General features: G+C 40.1%; 1 protein-coding gene across 1 annotated transcript in view; it reads left to right on the forward strand.

Moving 5' to 3' along the window:
• Window positions 1-58: 58 nt before the first annotated feature.
• The window catches only part of Rac1 (Rac family small GTPase 1), a gene marked incomplete at its 5' end in the record, with an annotated part of 44,310 nt that continues 24,447 nt past the window's right edge, over window positions 59-19,921 (forward strand). Inside the window, 2 exons of the mRNA XM_010642851.2 lie at window positions 59-177; window positions 19,124-19,159. Coding sequence (XP_010641153.2) covers window positions 59-177; window positions 19,124-19,159 — 155 coding nt within the window. The remainder of the gene's footprint in view (window positions 178-19,123; window positions 19,160-19,921) is intronic.

A 19,921-nucleotide genomic window follows, 5' to 3' on the forward strand; every position in this document is an offset into this window, starting at 1 on the left:
CCGCGAGCCGCCTCCTGCTTCCCGGCTCGGGCGCGCGGCCTGACGTCACAAAAGCCCGCCCAGCGCCTGCGCGGGCCTCAAACCCCGCCTCCACCGCATTCCCGCTGGGAAAGTACGCAAGGACGCGAAGAGGCGTGAAAAGGAGCCTGGTGCATTATCTCTGGATGCCCCCTACTGGTGAGCCTGAAAATAGGAACAAAGGGAGGAGATCAGGGGCGTGGCCGCAGGACAATGTGAATGCACTTTATGACACTGAATTGTAAATTTAAAATGGTTACAGTGGTAAATTTTATGGTGTATCTTACTACAATTTAAAAAAATGAAAGGAGGCTTTTGAGGACAATGAGTAATCCATTCTCCCCATGTGGATCGCTTGGGGTCCAAGATGTTCTTGTTTAGTGTCATTATACATAGTTTAATCTTTTAATAATTATAATATTAACTAAAACCCTTGATTTAAAAGTAATTAAACTTCACAAACTTCCGGTGTTCTGCTTTTGCTTCTTTGTGGTACAGAGGATTTTCAGACTTTTTTTTTAGTTTAGTTTAATAGTACACGTGTGTAGTACATACATAATGCTTAAATTCCTTGTGTGGAATTGGTACGTGCACATAACACATTTTAACTCCTTTTTGCATCCCCTTTCCCTCCCTCCATCTCTTGATCCCTTTTCTATTGGGGGGTACGTGTTTACATGCCTTCACCTCTTAATTCTTTATCTCCTTCCCTTCTCCTCTCCCTCCAACTCTTGATCCCCTTCCTATTTGAGAAAAATCTCCCTACTTCCTATTATCATCTTTTATTTTGCTCTTTATTTATAACTTGGGTTTTTCATATAAGAGAAACCATGCAATACTTAAGCTTGTGTGTCTGATTTACTTTACTTAACATTATACTCTCAAGATGCATCCATTTTCCTACATAAGACTTGAGTTTATCTTTATGGCAAAGTAGTTCTTCTCTATTGTTTGTAAACACCACATTTTCTTTGTCCATTCATCTGTTGATGCACATACAGGCCACTTCTAAGATTTAGCTGCTATAAACATGGGTATGCATGGATCACACCCATGATAAAATGCATTTAATATGCATTTAAGGGCTGGGGATTTAGCTCAGTGGTACCATGCCTGCCTCAAAAGCACAAGGTCCTGAGTTTGATCCCCGGTACCGGGAAAAAAATATGCATTTAACATGATGAATTTAACTCTTTTAGGAAGATACCTAGAGGGGAATCACTGGATCAAATGGAATTTCTAGTTTTAGTTTTTAAGGAATCTCCATACTGATTTCTGTAGTGGTTGTAGTAGTTTACATTCCCACCAACAGTATAGAAGGTTTCCTTCCCTTTCTCCCCCACAGCCTCTCCAGTATTTGTTATTATTTGATTTCTTGATGATGGTTATTCTTTCTGGGGTAAAATGGAATCTCAGTGTTGTTTTATTTGCAACTCTCAAATAGCCAGTGATGTTGAACATTTCTTCATGTATTTATTAGCCATTTGTTCTTCTGTGGTGTCTATTTCAGCTGACCATTTTTTGATTGGGTCTTTTAGTGGGGGGTCTAATTTTTTAAATTCTTTATGTATTTTAGATATGAGTCCTCCAGGGAATAGCTGGCAAAAATTTTTTTGCACTCTTTAGGTTATCTTTTTACTCTGTGGGTTGTTACATTTGTTATGAAGAAGCTTTTTAATGCAATATGATCCTATTTCATGATTCTCATAACTGTTTCCTGAGCAGCAGAGTTCAGAAAGTCTTTTCTTATGCCTACGATTTCAAGAGTTTTGTCTATCTTGTCTTCCAGCAGGTTAAATGTTTCAGGTTTAATTCTTTGACATTTGTGGTACAGGAGATTGAACCGAGGGCTTTCACACTGATCTACATCCCAGCCTTTTAAAATTTTGAGACAATGTCTTCCTAAGTTGCTAAAATGGCCCAGCTGGGTTCGAATTTGCAGTCCTCTTGCCTCAACCTCCCAGGATGCTGAGATGTATGGATGTGCACAACGACACCCAACCTTTATTTGTTTGGTTTTTTGTTTTGTTTTGTTTTGTTTTTTGAGACAGGGTCTCACTATGTAGTTGAGACGGATATGGAACTCACTATGTAGCCCAGGCTGGTCTCGAACTCACAGTGATCCTCCTGCCTCAGCCTCCTGAGTGTTGGGATTACAGGCATGCACCACCATGCCCAGCCGCACACCCAGCCTTTTTTTTTTTTTTTTTTGATAGTTTTTACATTACTACTTGGGAATCTAGGTTTCTATTAAAGATTTGCCATGGTAGGAAGATATCTCACTTCCTTCTAGTTTCAGACAAAATATTTCATGTCTTATTACTTCTGCCTATCAAGGAATTTGGTACGAGTAGGAAAAGAATTTCATCAATAATTGTCTCCTAAGAAATTGACAGCAGAAAGCAAGCATATAAAAAATGGATTTCTTTCATGTTGAAATCTCTGAGCCCACCCAAAGGGATTTGCAATAATAATTCTTTTTGGCAGGTACCAGGGAATGAAATATAATCACTTGTTTAAAAATCACTTCTGAGGGCCAGGGATTTAGCTCAAGGGTTCCACTGACTTCCTTGCAAGTGCAAGGTCCCAAGTTCCATCCCTGGTACCAAAATAAATCATTTTGAAGATTGACATGGTAGTACATGCCTCTAATCCCAGCACTGTGGAAGCCTGACGCACGACAGTCTAGACAACACAGTGACTTAGCAAGAACCTGTCTCAAAAAATAAAGCGCTTGGGATACATCTCGGTACAAAGGCCCTGAATTCAATCCCCAGAACTCCCTCTTCACCCCCAAATTCTTAGTACCACAAAATAAAATTAAAAATCATTTTGAAATCCTTCATAAAAATATTTATTCATAGATGTTTCTACTATCATCATTATGACTTACTATCATAATTTTCTTTAAATGTCTACTGTGTAAAAATAAGCATTCCTTTTGGTGCTCAGTAATATATTTACTATCCATTGTGTTTCAGGACAAGTTCAGGTATTTCAGGGTTTTAACTTTCGACTAACTTTATTATTAAAATGATATTTTTCAAAGAATTCTCACAAGCCTTTAATTCCCTTTATTTTTGGAATATTATATTTTTGCCACATTTATGGTTGACATTAAAAAGCTCACTTTCTTTTTTTTTACAAGCTATTTTTTCCTTTCAGTGCATAATGGATGCCTTCCTTGAGCACTGCAGAACTCAGGCTTCTGAATTATCACTATTTTTCTAGTTATGCCCTTAAAAGCAGCAAAATGGAAGAGTTCTTTATGGTGTATTTGGGACAATAACTTAAAGATTTTAAAGGTCAGGGTCTTCAGTGGAAAATTTTCTGGAAGACACAGAACCAATTTGGCAGTGAGTTAACAGGGTCCATTGAGATCAGCTGAATTTATTTTCAGGCTTGTAAAGATTTCTCACTGGTGGGAAATTGGCAGCCCTGTTTATTTGAACTCCTGCAAGACCAGACGGATTGCAGCACTGTGAGAGACACGTGCATGTACACATATTTACTTCTTCCTTTGTCTCTAAATGCTGTTGAGGCCATGAGGCATTTTAACAAGCCATTCACACAACTACACACAAAATTACCACGAAGCTAAACTGAGCTAGATAAGAAGCCTGTTATAACCAGACACAATAAAGGTCAAAGGAAAGATTTTTTTTTTGAGGTCTTGGATGTAATAGGGTTGGGCTGGGGCTGTACTTCAGCGGTAGGGCACACAATTTGCATGTGTGAGGCCATAGCTTTGATCCTCCCTACCAGGGGTTAAAAAGATAACAGAGTTAACTATGGTGTAGCTGGTAAATTAGTCTAGGCTGAGCCAGGCACTGTGGCTCATGCCTGTTATCCCAACATTTTGGGAGGCTGAAGCAGGAGGATCCCAATTTGGAGCCCAGCCTGGGTACTTTTGCGAGACTCTTTCAAAATAAAAAGGGCTGGGGCTGTAGCTCAGTGCAAAGGCCTTGGATTCAATCCCCAGGACTGCCAGAGAAATCAGGTTCCAGAGTCAGCAATGTCTTCCAGTTCCTGTGACCTGGCTCTATAGACTGAGGAAGAAGACACTAGTTTTCCAGATATTTGTGACAAGTAAATGTAGCATTGGGCACAGCTCCAGACAGATAGAAGCTACCCAGAAGGTGGTAGCTATTTTCATGCTCAGAGCTCTGGAGTCTTAAACAGAATGCAAATTTAGTGGCTCCCTTAATACAATATTCATTATGGAGCCCAGTGTGGTGGTGCATGCTTGTAATCCTAGCACTCTAGGAGACAGAGGCAGGAGGATTTCAAGTTCTAGCCCAGCCTGGACAATTTAACAACCTAGTTAGACTCTGCCTCAAATCAACCTTCACACTGAGGTACATCCCTAGACCTTTTTTATTTTTTATTCTGAGACAATGTCTCACTAAATTGCTCAGGTCAGACTTGAACTTGTGATCCTCCTAGTCTAGTGAGGAATCTCAGTGAAATACTATTAGGAAAAACAACTGAAACCAAGGGCCAGGGATTTAGCTCAGTGGTGCCATGCCTGCCTGGGAAGTGCAAGGTCCTGAGTCTGGAAAAAAAAAACCCAAAAAACTACTGAACCCAAACCTATTAAATTTCTACATCTTATTACCAGAGGAATATATAAAATGATTACAATGAAGAAGTCAGCAAAATCAAGAGGACAGTATTTACAAAGCGGCATTTAAACCAGTTGTGTTAATACACATCTGTAATCCCAGCATTCTGGGAGGCTGAGCCAGGAGGATCACAAGCTCGAGGCTAGCCTGGGTAATTTAGACTTGTCTCAAAATTTAAAAAAATACAAGATGGCTGGGGATATAACTCAGTGCAAAGGCTCCAGTTTCAACCTTTAGTACTAGGATAGGAGGGACTCTTTTATTTATTTATTTATTTTTGGGGTGGGGGTTTTGAGACAGGGTTTCACTATGTAGTTCAGACTGCTCTGGAAGTCACTGTGTAGCTCAGGCTGGTCTCGAACTCTCAGCGATCCTAGGAGGGACTCTTAAGAAAGGAAGAGCAAAGGTGGAAGAGAACACCAAAATTAAGAGACTTAAGATTTAAGAAAAGAAAGAGACAACACTTGAGAGATTTTTCTATCAAATCTAGTATATGTTGGGGCCAGGATTTAGCTCAGTGGTTTTGCCGCCTGCCTCACAAACGCAAGGTCCTGAGTTTGATCCCTGGTACCACCCCCCAATCTAGTGTGTGGTCTTTTTTTTTTTTTTTTTTTTTTTGGTACTGGGGATCGAACTCAGGACCTTGTACTTGCAAGACAGGCGGCGGAACCACTGAGCTAAATCCCTGGCTAGTGTGTGGTCTTTTTAAAAAGTTAGGTAAGCCAGGCATAATGGCACCCATAGTCTGTGCTAGTTGGGAGGCTGAGGCAGGAGAAACCTTTGAGCCCAGAGTTCAAGACCAACCTAGCCAACATAGCAAAACACTGAATAATAATAATAATAAATCAATCATAGGGCTGGGGATGTAGCTCAGTGGCATGGTGCCTGCCTTGCAAGTGCAAGGTCTTGAGTTCAATCCCTGGTACAAAAAAAAAAAAAAAATCAACGATAAAAAGTTGAAATTAAGGGCCGGGGATTTAGCTCAGTGGTTCCGGCACCTGCCTCGTAAGCACAAGGACCCACATTTGATCCCTGGTACAAAAAAAAAAATTGAAATTATAGTTGAATGTGGTGGCACATGCTTTTAATATTAGTACTCTGTGAGGCTGAAGCAGGAACATCACAAATCAAGCCAACTCAGGACAATTTAATGACTTAGGAAGACCTTTTCTCAAAATAAAAAATGAAAAAAAGGTTTGAAGATGTAACTCAGTGCAAAGGCCTTGGGCTCAATTCCCAGTACCACCAAAAAAACTGAAACATGATATATATATAGTATAGTTTTCATCCACAGTTCTGGGCCCATAACTCCCTCTCTGTGGCAGCCATAGAAACTAAAATTTCTCTCCCTCAAGGTGGGTTATAGAAATTCTAGTCTTTCACCACCATACCAGCTGGCACAGCCTATAATCCCACCACTTGGGAGGCTGAGGCAAGAGGATTGCCATGAATTTGAGGATCGCCTAGGATACATAATGACTCCCTGTCTCAAAAAAATAACAAAAAGAAAGAAATTGATTCCTTCCCCCTTTTTCTTGAACTGGCCATAAAGAAATTTCTTCACCTATCCTTGCCCAATCACAGGTTATAACACCCTCTTATCAGAGGATCCCTGCCCTAGAGGAAAGAATACTGCACTGAGGCCTCCCTAGTTGGGGCCCCACCTGGATGGACCATGTCCTTTGTGTCTAGTCCATTTCCACTCAGTGGTGTGGGCTGAACTCATGCCCATGCCTTGAAGTCTCCATCCAGACCCCAAGAATATGGCAAGGGAAATTTAGAACAACTGCTGAATTTAGGTTTAGGAAGGTGGCGAACCTAAGAAGGGGTCATAGAAATTTGAATTTATAGCCAACTGGTCAGAAGCACAAATTGCAACCTGGGGCTGGCAAATGACAGATAAAGGTAGGGGAGAGCCAGAGATGGTGGTACATGACTGTGATCCCAGTACTATGTGATGCTGAGACAGGTGAATCACAAGTTTGAGCCCAGCCTGAGCAATTTAGTAATTTAGCAAGATCCAGTCTCAAGCAAAGTGTTGTGGGTGTGGAAGGTGGAGGTTGAGTCTCCATGTGCTAACCTATGGGCCCTAAACTCCCTTCCTCTGCTGAGACTTTATCAGCAGCATTCATGTCACTCCATATAGAAGGGCTGGCCCAACATTCAGTGAAAGAATGGTGGGCCAAACCTACAGACACATGGTGACAACTGGCAACCCTAGAGGCCTACACAGAGAAATGCACCAGTGGAATGCAGAAGAAGACACACTAGACTGCAGCAGTTGGGATTCAGATCTCACCCAGGAGAGGCAGTTGGCCAGTAACCATCTTAGAGAGCACCCAGCTGAGCTCAGAACTCAAAGCAGCTAGGGTTGACTCCACCTAGTAGCTTCAGGTGTCTCATGCAGGTGCTGAATTCAAGTCAGCAGGAGGTCAGGGAGTGGATAAGGTCAGCAGGAGGCACTCAGACTGTTGTAGGTTCAAGGCATCTGCTTCCAGCCTCATAGCCTAAAACCAGCCTGAACTACAGAGGAACTTAAGGGGTAGGCTGGCTGGTATTATCCACTACCCCACGTGAAGCTGTGGCTGGTATGCACGTATTAATCATTTTGGCTCTGGACTCCGTTTGCCTGCGTTGCCTATCAGTGACAGCAGAGACACCCCTGGATTAGACTTTTTTGGGGGTTTTGTTTTGTTTTCCTTTTCCTTTTTCTCCATTCTGGTTCTTGCTTTTTTTTTTTTTTTTTTCATGATTGTTTGAACACAGTTTCTAGTTTGTTGTTGCTGTTGTTCTGGTTTTTTCCTTTTCTCTTTTCCATCTGTCATCTTAACCAGTTTCCTAAAGTTTGTCCTCTAGCCTTGCTTATGATCTCTTCCTCTTCTTCTATTTCTGTTTTTTATCCCCTACTCCCTTTTACATCTTCTCCCCTTAGGATAAAATTGTGAAAAGACCTTATTGCATACAATTTTTAAGTTTGTTCTAGGTTTCATTATATAACCACAAATCTAGTTCATACTGTTAAAGGTAGCAAATTAATAGTTACCACAGTTTGTGAGTTTTTTTAGGCTGTATTGGATGCTCTTGTTATTGGTGATTGTATTATGTTAGCCAAGGAGACATAATTGTGCTAATCAGTTGTCAGGGTCTTTAAAAAAACAAACAAGAAAATCTATAGACTAGTATCAAAGAACTGGCCTTTGGGTCAAGTAGGCAGAAACTTCTCATCCCCAGTAAACTGAAGAGGTAGAATCCTGCAACAAACTCAAAACCCAAAGCCAGTAACATCTGGAAGACGCTTCTGAGAAGTACTCATTTCCTAAGGGTTCTGAATATTAGCAATAAAGCTACTTGCCATAAGCAATTTACAAGCATCAACCCAGGAATCAAACTTTACTTTTTGAATTATTTATCTATTTTTTTTCTCATTGAGTTTATTGGTAATTTTTAAGTATGCAGTACAGTTATAGGAATTGAACTTTTTTTTTTTTATTTTGGGGGGGGCGGGTACCAGGTATAGAACTTGGGTCCTTTCGCTTGCAAGGCAGGCAGTGGGACCACTGAGCTAAACCCTGGCCCCTTCAAACTTTAAAAAAATAGAAAATGAGAAGACACTTCAACAAGATGCAACCCCTACACACACACTTTGAGCTCACCAAAGACAAACCCTGCGGGAGGGCAATGATATGGAACAATCCAAAAGCCACACACCTAGACTCTGAAGTGGTAACAGTAGAAGTGACAAAGCAGATAAATGAGGATGAGGATCTACAAAAAACTCAAAGCAGAAATAATTTCCCAGATAACTACAGAGATGGTGGCCAGAATGAAAAACATGCTTAGTGACTCTAGAGCAAATACAGGTGAAAAAACAGAGGAGCTCAGGAACATGATGAAAACCATGAACGCCCAGCATAGGAAAGAAATGGAAACCATGAATGCCCAGCACAGGAAAAAAATGGAATCTATGAAACAGAATCAGATATCCAGGAGATTAAAAACTCCATTGAGGACTGGGGATTTAGCTCAGTGGTTCAGCTGCCTGCCTCACAAGCACAAGGACCCAAGTTTGATATCCGGTACCAAAAACAAAAACAAAAAAACTCTATTGAGGGGCTGGGGATTTAGCTCAGTGGCCTTATAAGCACAAGGTCCTGAGTTTGATCCCTGGTACCAAAAACAAAAACAAATTCCATTAGAAGTATACATAGCAGGGGCCAGGGATTTAGCTCAGTGGTGCCACACCTGCCTTGCAATCAAAAGGTACTGAGTTCAATCCCTAGTGTCAGGGAAAAAAAAAAAAAATGAAAGTATACATAGCAGAATGAGCCAATGTGAGGGCAGAATATCAGATATAGAAGACAGGATTGCAGTTAGCAATCATGAAAAGAGAGGTTTCTTAAAAATAGCAAAGGGACCACAAGAGATCAATCCAGTAGCTGCTAGATGATGCAAAGAAGAATAACACAAGATTGATCAAAATCCATGAAAAAGCAGGAGATAGCACAAATGATATATACATTTTAAAAAACTGTTCTCAGGCTGGGTGTTGGTGGCACATGTCTACAATCCCAGCACTTGGGAGATTGAGGCAGGAGAATCTCTGTGAGTTCAAGACCAGCCTGGGCTACATAGTGAGTTCCAGGTCAGTCTCAATAACATAGTGAGTGAGACCCTGTCTCAAAAAAACAAACAACAACCCCAACAACAAAAATAATAACAACAACAAAAAAACTGTTCCCAGAAGTAATGGCAGAAAACTTCCCAAATAGGGAAAAAAGAATTTGGCATACAGATAAGTGAGGCATACAGGACTCCAATCAGCCATGATAAAATTTTTTTTTCCTCAAGGCATATAATGGTCAAGATTTATAAATTCAATACAAAGACAGAATATTAAAAGTTGTTAGAGAAAAGAAATAAATCACCTATAAAGGAAAGCCCATCAGAACAATATCAGACTTCTCAATACAAAGTCTCAAGTCAAAGAGAGCTTGGAATGAAGTATTTCAAGCCCTAAAGGAAAACAACCTCCAACCCAGATTGATGTATCCCACAAATTATCTTTCAGTATTAATAAAGAAATAAGATGACAAAGAACACCTGAAGAAATTCATGACCACTAAACCAAAGTGTTTAGTGCTCCAAAGTGTTCTGAAGGATATTCTAGAAAGAGACAAGGATTACAACTCCATGAACCCCAAAAGACTGAAATCCATGCAATTAGAAATGAAAAAGGTGAGGGCCAGAGATTTAGCTCAGTGGTTCCAGAGCCTGCCTTGCAAGTGCAAGGGCCCAAGTTCAATATCCAGTACCAAAAAAAAAAAAAGAAAAAAAAAAAGAAATGAAAAGGTGAAATCACAAAAGATCCTGCAGAAATCCAAAAAATCATCAATACCTACTTTGAGATCCTGTATTCTAATAAGATAAAAAATGGAGATTCCTAGATACACATGAATTATCAAAATTGAATCAAGAAGATGTAGAAATTCTAAATAAAACAGTATCAACCAATTAAACTAAAGATATAATTGAAGATGTAGAAACCTACCGACATATGGACTAGGGATTTAGCTCAGTGGTGCCACTGCTTGCCTCACAAACTCAAGGTCCTGATTTTGATCCCTGGTACAAAACAAACAAACAAACAAAACCCCAAAAAACTAGCAACATAGAAAAGCCCTGGCCCTGACAGAGTCACTGTTGAATTCTAAAAGAAATTTAGAGATGGCTTAATGCTGCTACTTCTCAAACTCTTTAATGAAATTGAAAGGGAAGCAATACTCCCAAATTAATTCCAGGAAGCAAGTATTACCTTGATGCCAAAACCAGAGAAGGATGCACCCAAAAAAGAGAACTACAGGCCCATTTCCCTAATGGACATAGATGTAAAAACCATCAATAAGATACTGGAAAACAATACAGCAAATCATCAAGATCATACACCAGAACCAAGTAAGATTCATCCAAGGGATGCAGGGATGGCTCAGTACATGCAAATCAATAAATATAATATACCATATTAACAGAGGCAAGGAATAAAAACCCATATGATCCTCTTAATAGATGGAGAAAAATATTTGACAAAGTCCAACACCCATTCATGATAAAAACCCTATAGAAAAATTGGAGTAGATTGTCTTTATGTCAATCTGATAAAAGCCATCTATCACAAACCAACAGCCAGCATCATACTAAATGGACAAAACCGGAAGCTTTCACTCTAAAATCAGGAACACATCAAAGATATCCACTGTCACCACTCTTGTTCAATACAGTTCTGGAAACACTAGCCAGAGCTATTAGACAAGAGAAAGAAATAAGGACAGAAAATGAAGAAGTTAAATTATCAGTATTTGCAGATGATATGATAATCTCCATAGAAGATCCCCAAAACTCTAGACTTCTAGATTGATAACCAAATTCAGTGGTGTACCAGGATACAAAGTCAACACTCAACAATCACTAGCTTTCCTGTACACAAATAACAGACTCACGAAGAGAGAAATTAGAGAAACAATCCCTTTCACAATAGCATCCAAAAAAACAAAATACCTATGATTCAATCTAACAAAGGAAATAAAAGAGCTCTACAGTGTTCTGAAAAAGGAGATCAAAGTGTTATGGAAGGAATTAGTAAGTGACACACAGAGAGGGAGCAGAATGGAAGTAAAATAATAAATTTACTTATCAATAAGGGTCGATCGCACACAAGCCATGCCTGGACTGACCACGCACTGGGTTACAACTCCTCCTTTTGTAGGGTTTTATAGCCTTGATTTCATTTGGGTGGTTACATTTCATTCTCACAGTTCAAATCATGATCACAAAATAGTTAATCTTTTCAACCCAGATGTAACATTTCTTTGCAGTTGGGGAGTTTACCTTTAAGATTTGCCTAGTTATCTGTTCTAGTCCATAGGAAGGGGGTGGAGTTCAGGGTCAGGGGAGCAAATGTTAGCAATGGGTTCCTTCATTTAGATACTTTTACAGTCAGGTGGCTCCAGTCTCATCAGAGCTCAAGACCTTGACAATTATCACAGGGTAAGACCAAATGCCTCATTCAGCAATTAGTACCTTCAGTGCCTATTAGTTTTGAGCTAAACAAAACAAACTGCTGCTAGGGACCAGGGATTTAGCTCAGTGGTTGTGCCACCTGCCTTGCAAGCACAAGGTCCTGAATTCAATCCCCTGTACCCCCCCAAACAAAAACAAACTGCTGTTAGAGACAGGTTTTTGCTATTTATAGAAGTTTTCCCTATCAAAAGAGGCTATCAGAAAATGGAAAAATATTCTAGGACAGGCAGAACCAATTTAGTGAAAATGGCCATAATTCCAAAATTGTTATAAAGACTTAATACAATTCCAATAAAATTCCAACAGCATATCTCACAGAATTAGAAAAAAAATCCTGAAATTCATTTAGAACCAGAAGAGATCTAGAATAGCAAAACCAATTCTGGGCAACAAAGCCAAGGCAGGGGGTATCACAATCCTGACTTTAAATTTATACTACAAAGCTACTGTGATAAAAAAACAGCATGGTACTGGCAAAGGAATAGGCTGAAGGATCAGTTGAAAAGATTAGAAGATGCAGAAACAACTCGAGGCAACTCAGACACATAATCTTTGACAAAGGAGCCAAACACCTTCACTGGAAGAAAGCCTCTTTAAGAAATGGTACTGGAAAAACTGGCTTTCCACATGCCAAAGATTGAAACTAGACCCATATCTTTCACCATGCATTAAACTCAAATCAAAATGGATCAAAGATCTAAATATTAAAATGGAAACTAAATCTGCTGAAAGAGAGAATAGGTAGAACGCTCGAGGACATAGGAGTAGGCAGACTTCACGGACAGAACCCAGACTGCACAGGAAATACTACAAAGAATCAGCAACTGGAACTTTGTATTATTAAAAAGCTTTTGCACAGCAAGAACAACTAGCAACAGAGTGAAGAGACAATTCATAGCATGGGAAAATATTTTACCAGCTATTTATCAGATAAAGGACTATTATGTAGAATAAAGAACTCAAAAAAATCAGACTCCCCAAATTTAAAGACTCAATCCAAAAATGGTTATCTGAAAAGACATTTCTCAGATGAAGCAGAAATAATAAATACACATATGAAAAAATGTTCATCATTACTGGTCATTCCAGAGATGCAAATTAAAGTAATGCTGATACCATCTGACCCAGAAAGAACGGCTGTTATCAAGAAATCAACCAATAACATCGCTTCTCGGCCTTTTGGCTAAGATCAAGTGAAGAGATCAACCAATAACAAATGCTGGAGGAGCTGTGGGGAAAAAGGAACCATTCTCCACTGTTGGTGCAAGTGTAGACTGGTGCAACCACTGTGGAAATCAGTGTGGAGACTTCTCAGAAAATTAAAAATAGGGGCCAGGGATGTAGCTCAGTGGTGCCATGCCACTTGGCAAGTGCAACATCCTGAGTTCAATCCCCTACAGGGTAGGGGAAGTAAAAATAGAGGTTCCATTTGACTGAGCTATTCCTGTTCTTGGTATCTTCCTGAAAGAATTAAATGCATCATACCATGGCAATATAGCACTCTCAAGTTTATAGCAGCAGTTTGTAATAGCTAAATCTTGGAAACAGCCCAAATGGCCCATCAACCAACAAGTGGATAAAGAAGATGTGGTTTTTCTATAAAATGGAGTACTACTCTTCCACAAAGAAGGATGAGCTTCAGACATTTATAGCTAAATGGATGGACCTTGAGATCATACTCTTAAATGAAATAAATTGGACACATATGTTTAAATACTGCATTGATTCTCTGAGAAACAATGAGAAACCAAAAGTGGAAATAAGGACTAAAACATATAACAGAGATGGGGGAACGGGAAGAGACTGTTTAAATGGGGAGAGAGGGAGGAAGGAATGGATAAGAAAAAAGTGAAAATAAAAGGAAAAAATGGAAACATAGCTTTTGTACATAGGGAGGGAAGGGGACTCAACGGGAGTGGGATGAGGTAAAATAAAATTTGTTTACAAAAAAATGGGATAAAATAAAAATTTTAAAAGAATAAAGCTCATTTTGAAATAAAAAATAAAAAATGTCTAGGGACTATAGCTCAGTGCGATGGCCCTGGGTTCCATCCCCAGTACTAAAAACAGTTCTCATTTTTTCCACTCTGTTTTGCTCATTATTATCATACAAGGTAAGCTGACGCTGGTTAAATTTGTTTGGTGGCCTTCTGTATTTGGTTGCACAATGTTTTGTTTGTTTTATTTTCTTTTTGAGCCAAGGTATTACTGTGTAGTCCAGGCTGGCCTTGAACTCACAGCCATCCTCCTATTTCTGCCTCCTGAGTGCTAGGATTACAGGCATGGCCACCACGCACAGCCTGGTTGCACAATGTTGATACGGGATGAAAGGAAGGGGACGTTCCCCAGAAGTCCTAGACCTGCAGCTGTTCTGGTACCTGTTCCTGACTCTGTTTCTCTGTGTTGTTGCTTTTGAGAAGGCAGGGAGTGCGAATGTGAGATTGTAATGTCACACTGTGATGGGAAGGAATATTTTAAAATATTAAATATGAACCAGGCATAGTGGTGCACACCTGTATTTCAGCATTCTCAGAGGCACAGGCAGAAGGACTGAAATTTTGAGCAATTTAATGACTTAGTGAGACTCCTGTCTCAAGACAGAAAAAAAGTAAAGTAGCCTGCATGGTGGCACACACCTGAGGCAGGAAGATCACAATGAGTTCAAAGCCAGCCTGGGCTCCATAGTGAGTTAAAAGGCCAGCCTTGACTACATATTGAGACCCTGGTCTCAACAAAACAAAAACATTTTTTAAAAAAGGGCTGGGGGTATAGCTCAGAATAAGGTTCCTGGGTTCAGTACTCAGTACCCTCCCCGCAAAAAAGAAAAATGTGTAGAAAAATGTATGTGTATGAATATTGGGCTGCTAGATGGCAAATAATGGCAGAACCTGATCATTGTCCTCTAGAATCCATTCTTGTGTCCCTTAGGACTAACAGAATTTTAGTAGGACCTAAATTTCCCATCCTGTTCTGCAGATCAGTACAGCGACGTGACTAGGTTCTGGCCAATGGGATGTAAGAGGAAGTATGGGCTTCCCTGAATCATCCTCAAGAGACACTTGACATACTCCCCTTCCTCTCCATTTGTGCATTCTTTGCTTATAACATAGATGTGCTGGGCTGGGTCCTATGATTTCATGCAAAAGAGCCATGTACCAGCTTGAATTACCACTACAATTTTACTCAGGAGAGGAGTAAACTTTGACCTTGTTTAAGTCATTGTTGCTTTGGGTCTCTGTCATTGGCAATGAACCTAAACCTCATGCTATCTTTTGTTTTGGCTTGTCCAGCCCCAACTTCCCATTCCTGAGAGACTTCCTCTATCCAGTTCCTTGTGGTTCTGTGTGTCACTGAGCCTCTTTTTTCCCCAGCAGCTGGACAGATGACCAGACCAGACTTCCCTCTCCCCATTAACAGGTTGAAATCCTGGGTGAGGGGCACAGGAACACCAGACAGATGGGTCTAAGTTACTGTGATGTATGCAAAATAATATTTTTTTTCAGTACTGGGGATTTAACCCAGGGCTTTTGCACTGAGCTATATATATCCCCAGCCCTTTTAATTCTGAGACAGAGTCTTGCTAACTCACTGAGTTTCCCAAACTGTACTCAGACTTGCAATCCTCCTGCATTAGCCTCCCAGAGTACTAGGACTACAGGTGTGTGCCACTATTCCTGGCCTTGTTTTCTTCTTTTTTCCTTCCTTTTTTTTTTAAATAAGGTTTTATTATGTGGTCGAAGCTATTCTTGAACTTGATATGTAGCCTAGACTGTTCTCTTGATTCTCCTGCCTTAGCATCCCACAAAATCCTTAAGGGCCCCAGAAACAACATACTACAGGCTAATTTATAAATAACAGAAATTTATCTCGCCTTGGAGGATGAGAAGTCCAAGATCAAGGCATGGACAGAAATGGTGTCTGCTGAGGGCTGCTCTCTGCTTGCAAGATTTTTTTTCACAGTATTTATCAGTATACCTAAACACACACACACACACACACACACACACACACACACACACACGGTACAATACATAGTGCATATTTCAGAAGTAGAGCTTTCAGTTTTGTCTAGACCTAAAAGAAAGTCCTAATGAAAGTGAGCAGTAGGTAAGATGGCCATAACAATCCCCCAATGGAGAGAAAAACAAATAGAAAGAACTTCCTTTTTTATTAATTTTTAAAAATTTCTATCAGTATATGTTTGGAATATATACTGTTTACAGTTCCTCCTCAGAGTCAGTACATGCACATAACACATTTTAATTCCTTTTTCATCCCCTTCTGCCTCTTGGCAGCACCAGCACCAGCATCAATATATCTGCTTTGTTCAATACAGTTGTGGCAACTACAACTAAAGAACTGAACTTTTGCTACGTTTGGTGGTGTATGCTACAGTCTCAGGTATTCAGGAGGCTGAGGCAAGAGGATCACTTGAGCCTGGTCTGGGGAACACAGCAAGACCTCATCTTGGAGAAAGAAAAGACAGAACAAAGGGAGGGAGGAAGGGAGGAAAAAAGGAAGGAAGGAAAGGCAGACTCACTTTAAATTTAACTTCATTTAAATTTATGATCTAATACTCAGTTTAGTTCTGATAGTGCTTCACTTAATGATAGGGACACATTATGAAAAAATGTTATATTAGGCAATTTTTTTTTTGGCTTTTTGAGACAAGGTCTCTAAATGTTACCCAGGCTGATCGTAAACTCATGGCAATCTTCCTGCCTTAGCCTCCCAAGTGCTGGGATTACAGGTGTGCATCACCATACCTGTAGGCAAATTTTGTCACAGAAACATGAAATGTACTCACACTATCTTAGATGGTGTAGCTTATTACACACTGTAGGCCATCAGTTCTGCCTATCTGATTAAGAAATTCCATGAACATATCTGTGATCCAAGCACTTGGGAGGCTGAGGAAGGAAGATCATTGAAAGTTCAAGGCCACCTGGGATACAAAGTAAGGCATTCTCTCAAAAAAGACAATTTTGCAAGCACAAGGACCTGAGTTAGATCCCTGGTACCAAAAAGAGTGTTTAAAACATCTCAATAATTTTCATATTGATTACATGTTTGTTTGTTTTTTGGTGCTGGGGATTGAACTTGGGACCTTGCACTTGCAGGGTAGGCAGCGCAACCACTGAGCTAAATCCTCGGCCCTGATTATATGTTAAAATGATACTTCAGGGCCAGGGATTTAGCTCAGCAGTGCTGGTGCTTGCCCTGCAAGCGCAAGGTCCTAAGTTTGATCTCTGGTACCTAAATAAACAAAATACTTCAGCTAAACCGAATTAAAGAAAATATAAAATAAAATGAATGTATTTGTTCTCGCTCTTTTTTTGTTTTTAGTAGGGATTTAGTAAGGATTGAACTCAGTGCCTTCACACTGAACAATAACCCCAGACCCTTTTGAGACATTCTCAGTGCATCACTAAGTTGCCCAGGCTGGGTCCTAGGCTTGCAATTCTCCTGACTTAGCCTCCCAGAGCATTGATAATACAGGTGTGTACCACCATACCCTGCTGGGGGCTGATCAGACCCTCAGATACCTATAAAGGGGATGATGAGGAATAAAGAAAAAGAGACAATATTTAAATTTCAAGGGGACTGGGAGGAACCTGCCTCTAGTGGACAGACTCAATAATCTCCATGATTTACCTGTTTTTATTAGCTAGCAAGAAGCATAGGGGAAGGGGTAGTGTACTTTTCCCAGAACAGTAACTACAGTAAGAATTGACAATAAAAAATGAGGAACAGGCAACCCATTTGGGACCCCTCTCGTCTCTCAGGAGCTATTCTTATTCTCCATTATTATAAATTATAAATAAAAAAATAAATAAATATATTTTATTTATTTATTTATTTATTTATTTATTTATTTTGGTACCGAGGATTGAACTCAGGACCTTGCACTTGTGAGGCAGGCAGTGGAACCACTGAGCCAAATCCCTGACCCATTATTCCCCAATCAATTTTCCTACTCTTTTTCTGGGGGGGTATACCAGGGATTGAACTCAGGATTTTGCACTTGCAAGGCAGGCAGTGGAACCATTGAGCTAAATCCCCAGCCCAAATTTTTCTACTCAACCTCCACTGTTCCTTAGAATTAACTCTTCAGTTTCGGGGAACATAAACTTGGCATATCTGGCATCTAACAGGTTGGGAGTTACGTCTATTCCCCTATATAAAAATAAACTTCTCTCTCTCTCTTTTTTTTTTGTACCTGGGATTGAACTTAGGACCTTGGGCTCATGAGGCAGGTGTAGCACCACTGAGCTAAATCCCCAGCCATAAATTTCTCTTCCTTTAATTTTTGGGTGTCGAGTTTTTTGGACCTTGCAGGTATTGATATTTTGAAATGGGAAAGTAAGACAGAAAATTTGTACCAGGAGTAGGTTCACTGCTGCGACTATATTGACCATGTGGTTCAGAAGTCTTTGAACTGGTTCATGAGAGGACTTCAGCCTGGTTGAACCTGTGGGGTTATCTTCATCTCACTTGGGAGACAGTGGCTGAAAAGAAGAATAGTATATTATTTAAGTTTCAATGGTAACTGAGAACTCAAATAATAATATATGATAAAGGATGATTGCTGGTCATGGTGGCACATGACTGTTCTCCCAGCAGTTGGGAGGCTGAAGCAGGAGGATCACCATGAGTTCAAGGCTGGCCTGCACTACATAGTGAGTTCAAAGCCATCCTGAACTACATAGTGAGACTCTGTCTCCAAATAAAACAAAACAATAAATAGAAAAGAATGGTGGTATCAGTGGCTTAAAATTTCCTTTATCACAGCAGAAAGCCAAGAGGTTATTTCTAGTTGATCAAGGAAAAAAATAGGGGCATAGTAGCTAGGCACAGTGGCACATGCCTGTAATTCTAGTACTCAGGAGACCGAGCCAGAAGGATCATGAGTTTGAGCAGGAGAACCACAAGTTAAAGCCAGCCTGGGGAAACTTAGTGATTTAGTGAGACCGGCTTAAAAAAAAACAACAAAACAGCAACCACCACAAAAGGCTGAGGATGTAGCTCTGTGTGAAGGTCCCATTACTGGGGCTGGGGGAAAGGGAGGATAAAAGAAATCATGGTATAAGATTATTATTTGGAGGCATAAAGATAGAACACTACAAGAAAATTCATGTTTAAAAGTGGTTGCCCCTGAGATGGGTGTGGTGGCACACACCTGTAATCCTTAGGAGGCTGAGGCAGAAGGATCACTTTGAGTTCATGGCCATCCTTGGCTACAAAGTGAGTCCATGGGCAGCCTGAACTACACTGTGAAATCCTGCCTCAAAAACAAAACAAAAAACCGCAACCCAAAAGTGGTTGCCCCTAAACTGTATATTTTATGTTTATATGTTTTTTTATTTTGGTTATATTTTACAATTGGAATTATGCTCATTTTGCAGTGCTAGAGATGAAACCCAGCGATTCCCATTTACTAGGTAAGTGCTTTACCACTAAGCTACAACACTAGTCCCTTACCACTGTTTGAAAAGTGATTGCCCCTTGAGGGAAGATGTAGAGGTAGGGAGACTCAACAAGAGGCTAGGGCAGGGGGTTGAAGTCTCTCACATAAGCTGTCTTCTATTTTAACAATTTACATCTAGGACTTTAATTCAAAAATCAAATAACAAAGTAATAAGTCATTGAGACTAGCTTATTCCTCTCCCCTGTCCCCTTGGTAGTGGGGATTGAACCCAAGACCTTCAGAATGAGCTACATCCATAAATCATTTTTTTATTTTTTATTTTGAGACAAGTTCTCATTAAGTCACTAAATTGCCCAGGATGAGCTCAAATTTGCAACCCTCCTGCTTTAGTTTACTAGACCGCTGAGATTATAGGCATGTGCCACCAGATCCAGCTTCCTCACCATCTTTATAACCTTTGCTGGACCTGTGAAAACACAGAGTTGAAAGCACAAAGTTCATTTTCTTTGCTACACAGATGAACAAAAAGACTTAATGACATAGCAAAGTTACAAAGAGCAATGGTGGAGAACTGGAGCCAGCTGGTAGCAGCAGGAGGTCCTTTCCAGTTCCCCATCCACTGTGCTGTGTCTCCAATATCAAATATCAACAAGACCCATGTGATTAAGAGAAAGTAGTCATTTCCTTTGGGCCAGTAAGAGCTTTCTTCTTCCTCTTCCTTTTTTTTTTTTTTTTTTGGCAGTACTACGGATTGAATGCAAGGCCTTCACACTGA

Source organism: Fukomys damarensis, unplaced genomic scaffold, assembly GCF_012274545.1.
Source record: "Fukomys damarensis isolate Sample0158 unplaced genomic scaffold, DMR_v1.0_HiC HiC_scaffold_17, whole genome shotgun sequence".
NCBI lineage: Eukaryota > Metazoa > Chordata > Mammalia > Rodentia > Bathyergidae > Fukomys > Fukomys damarensis.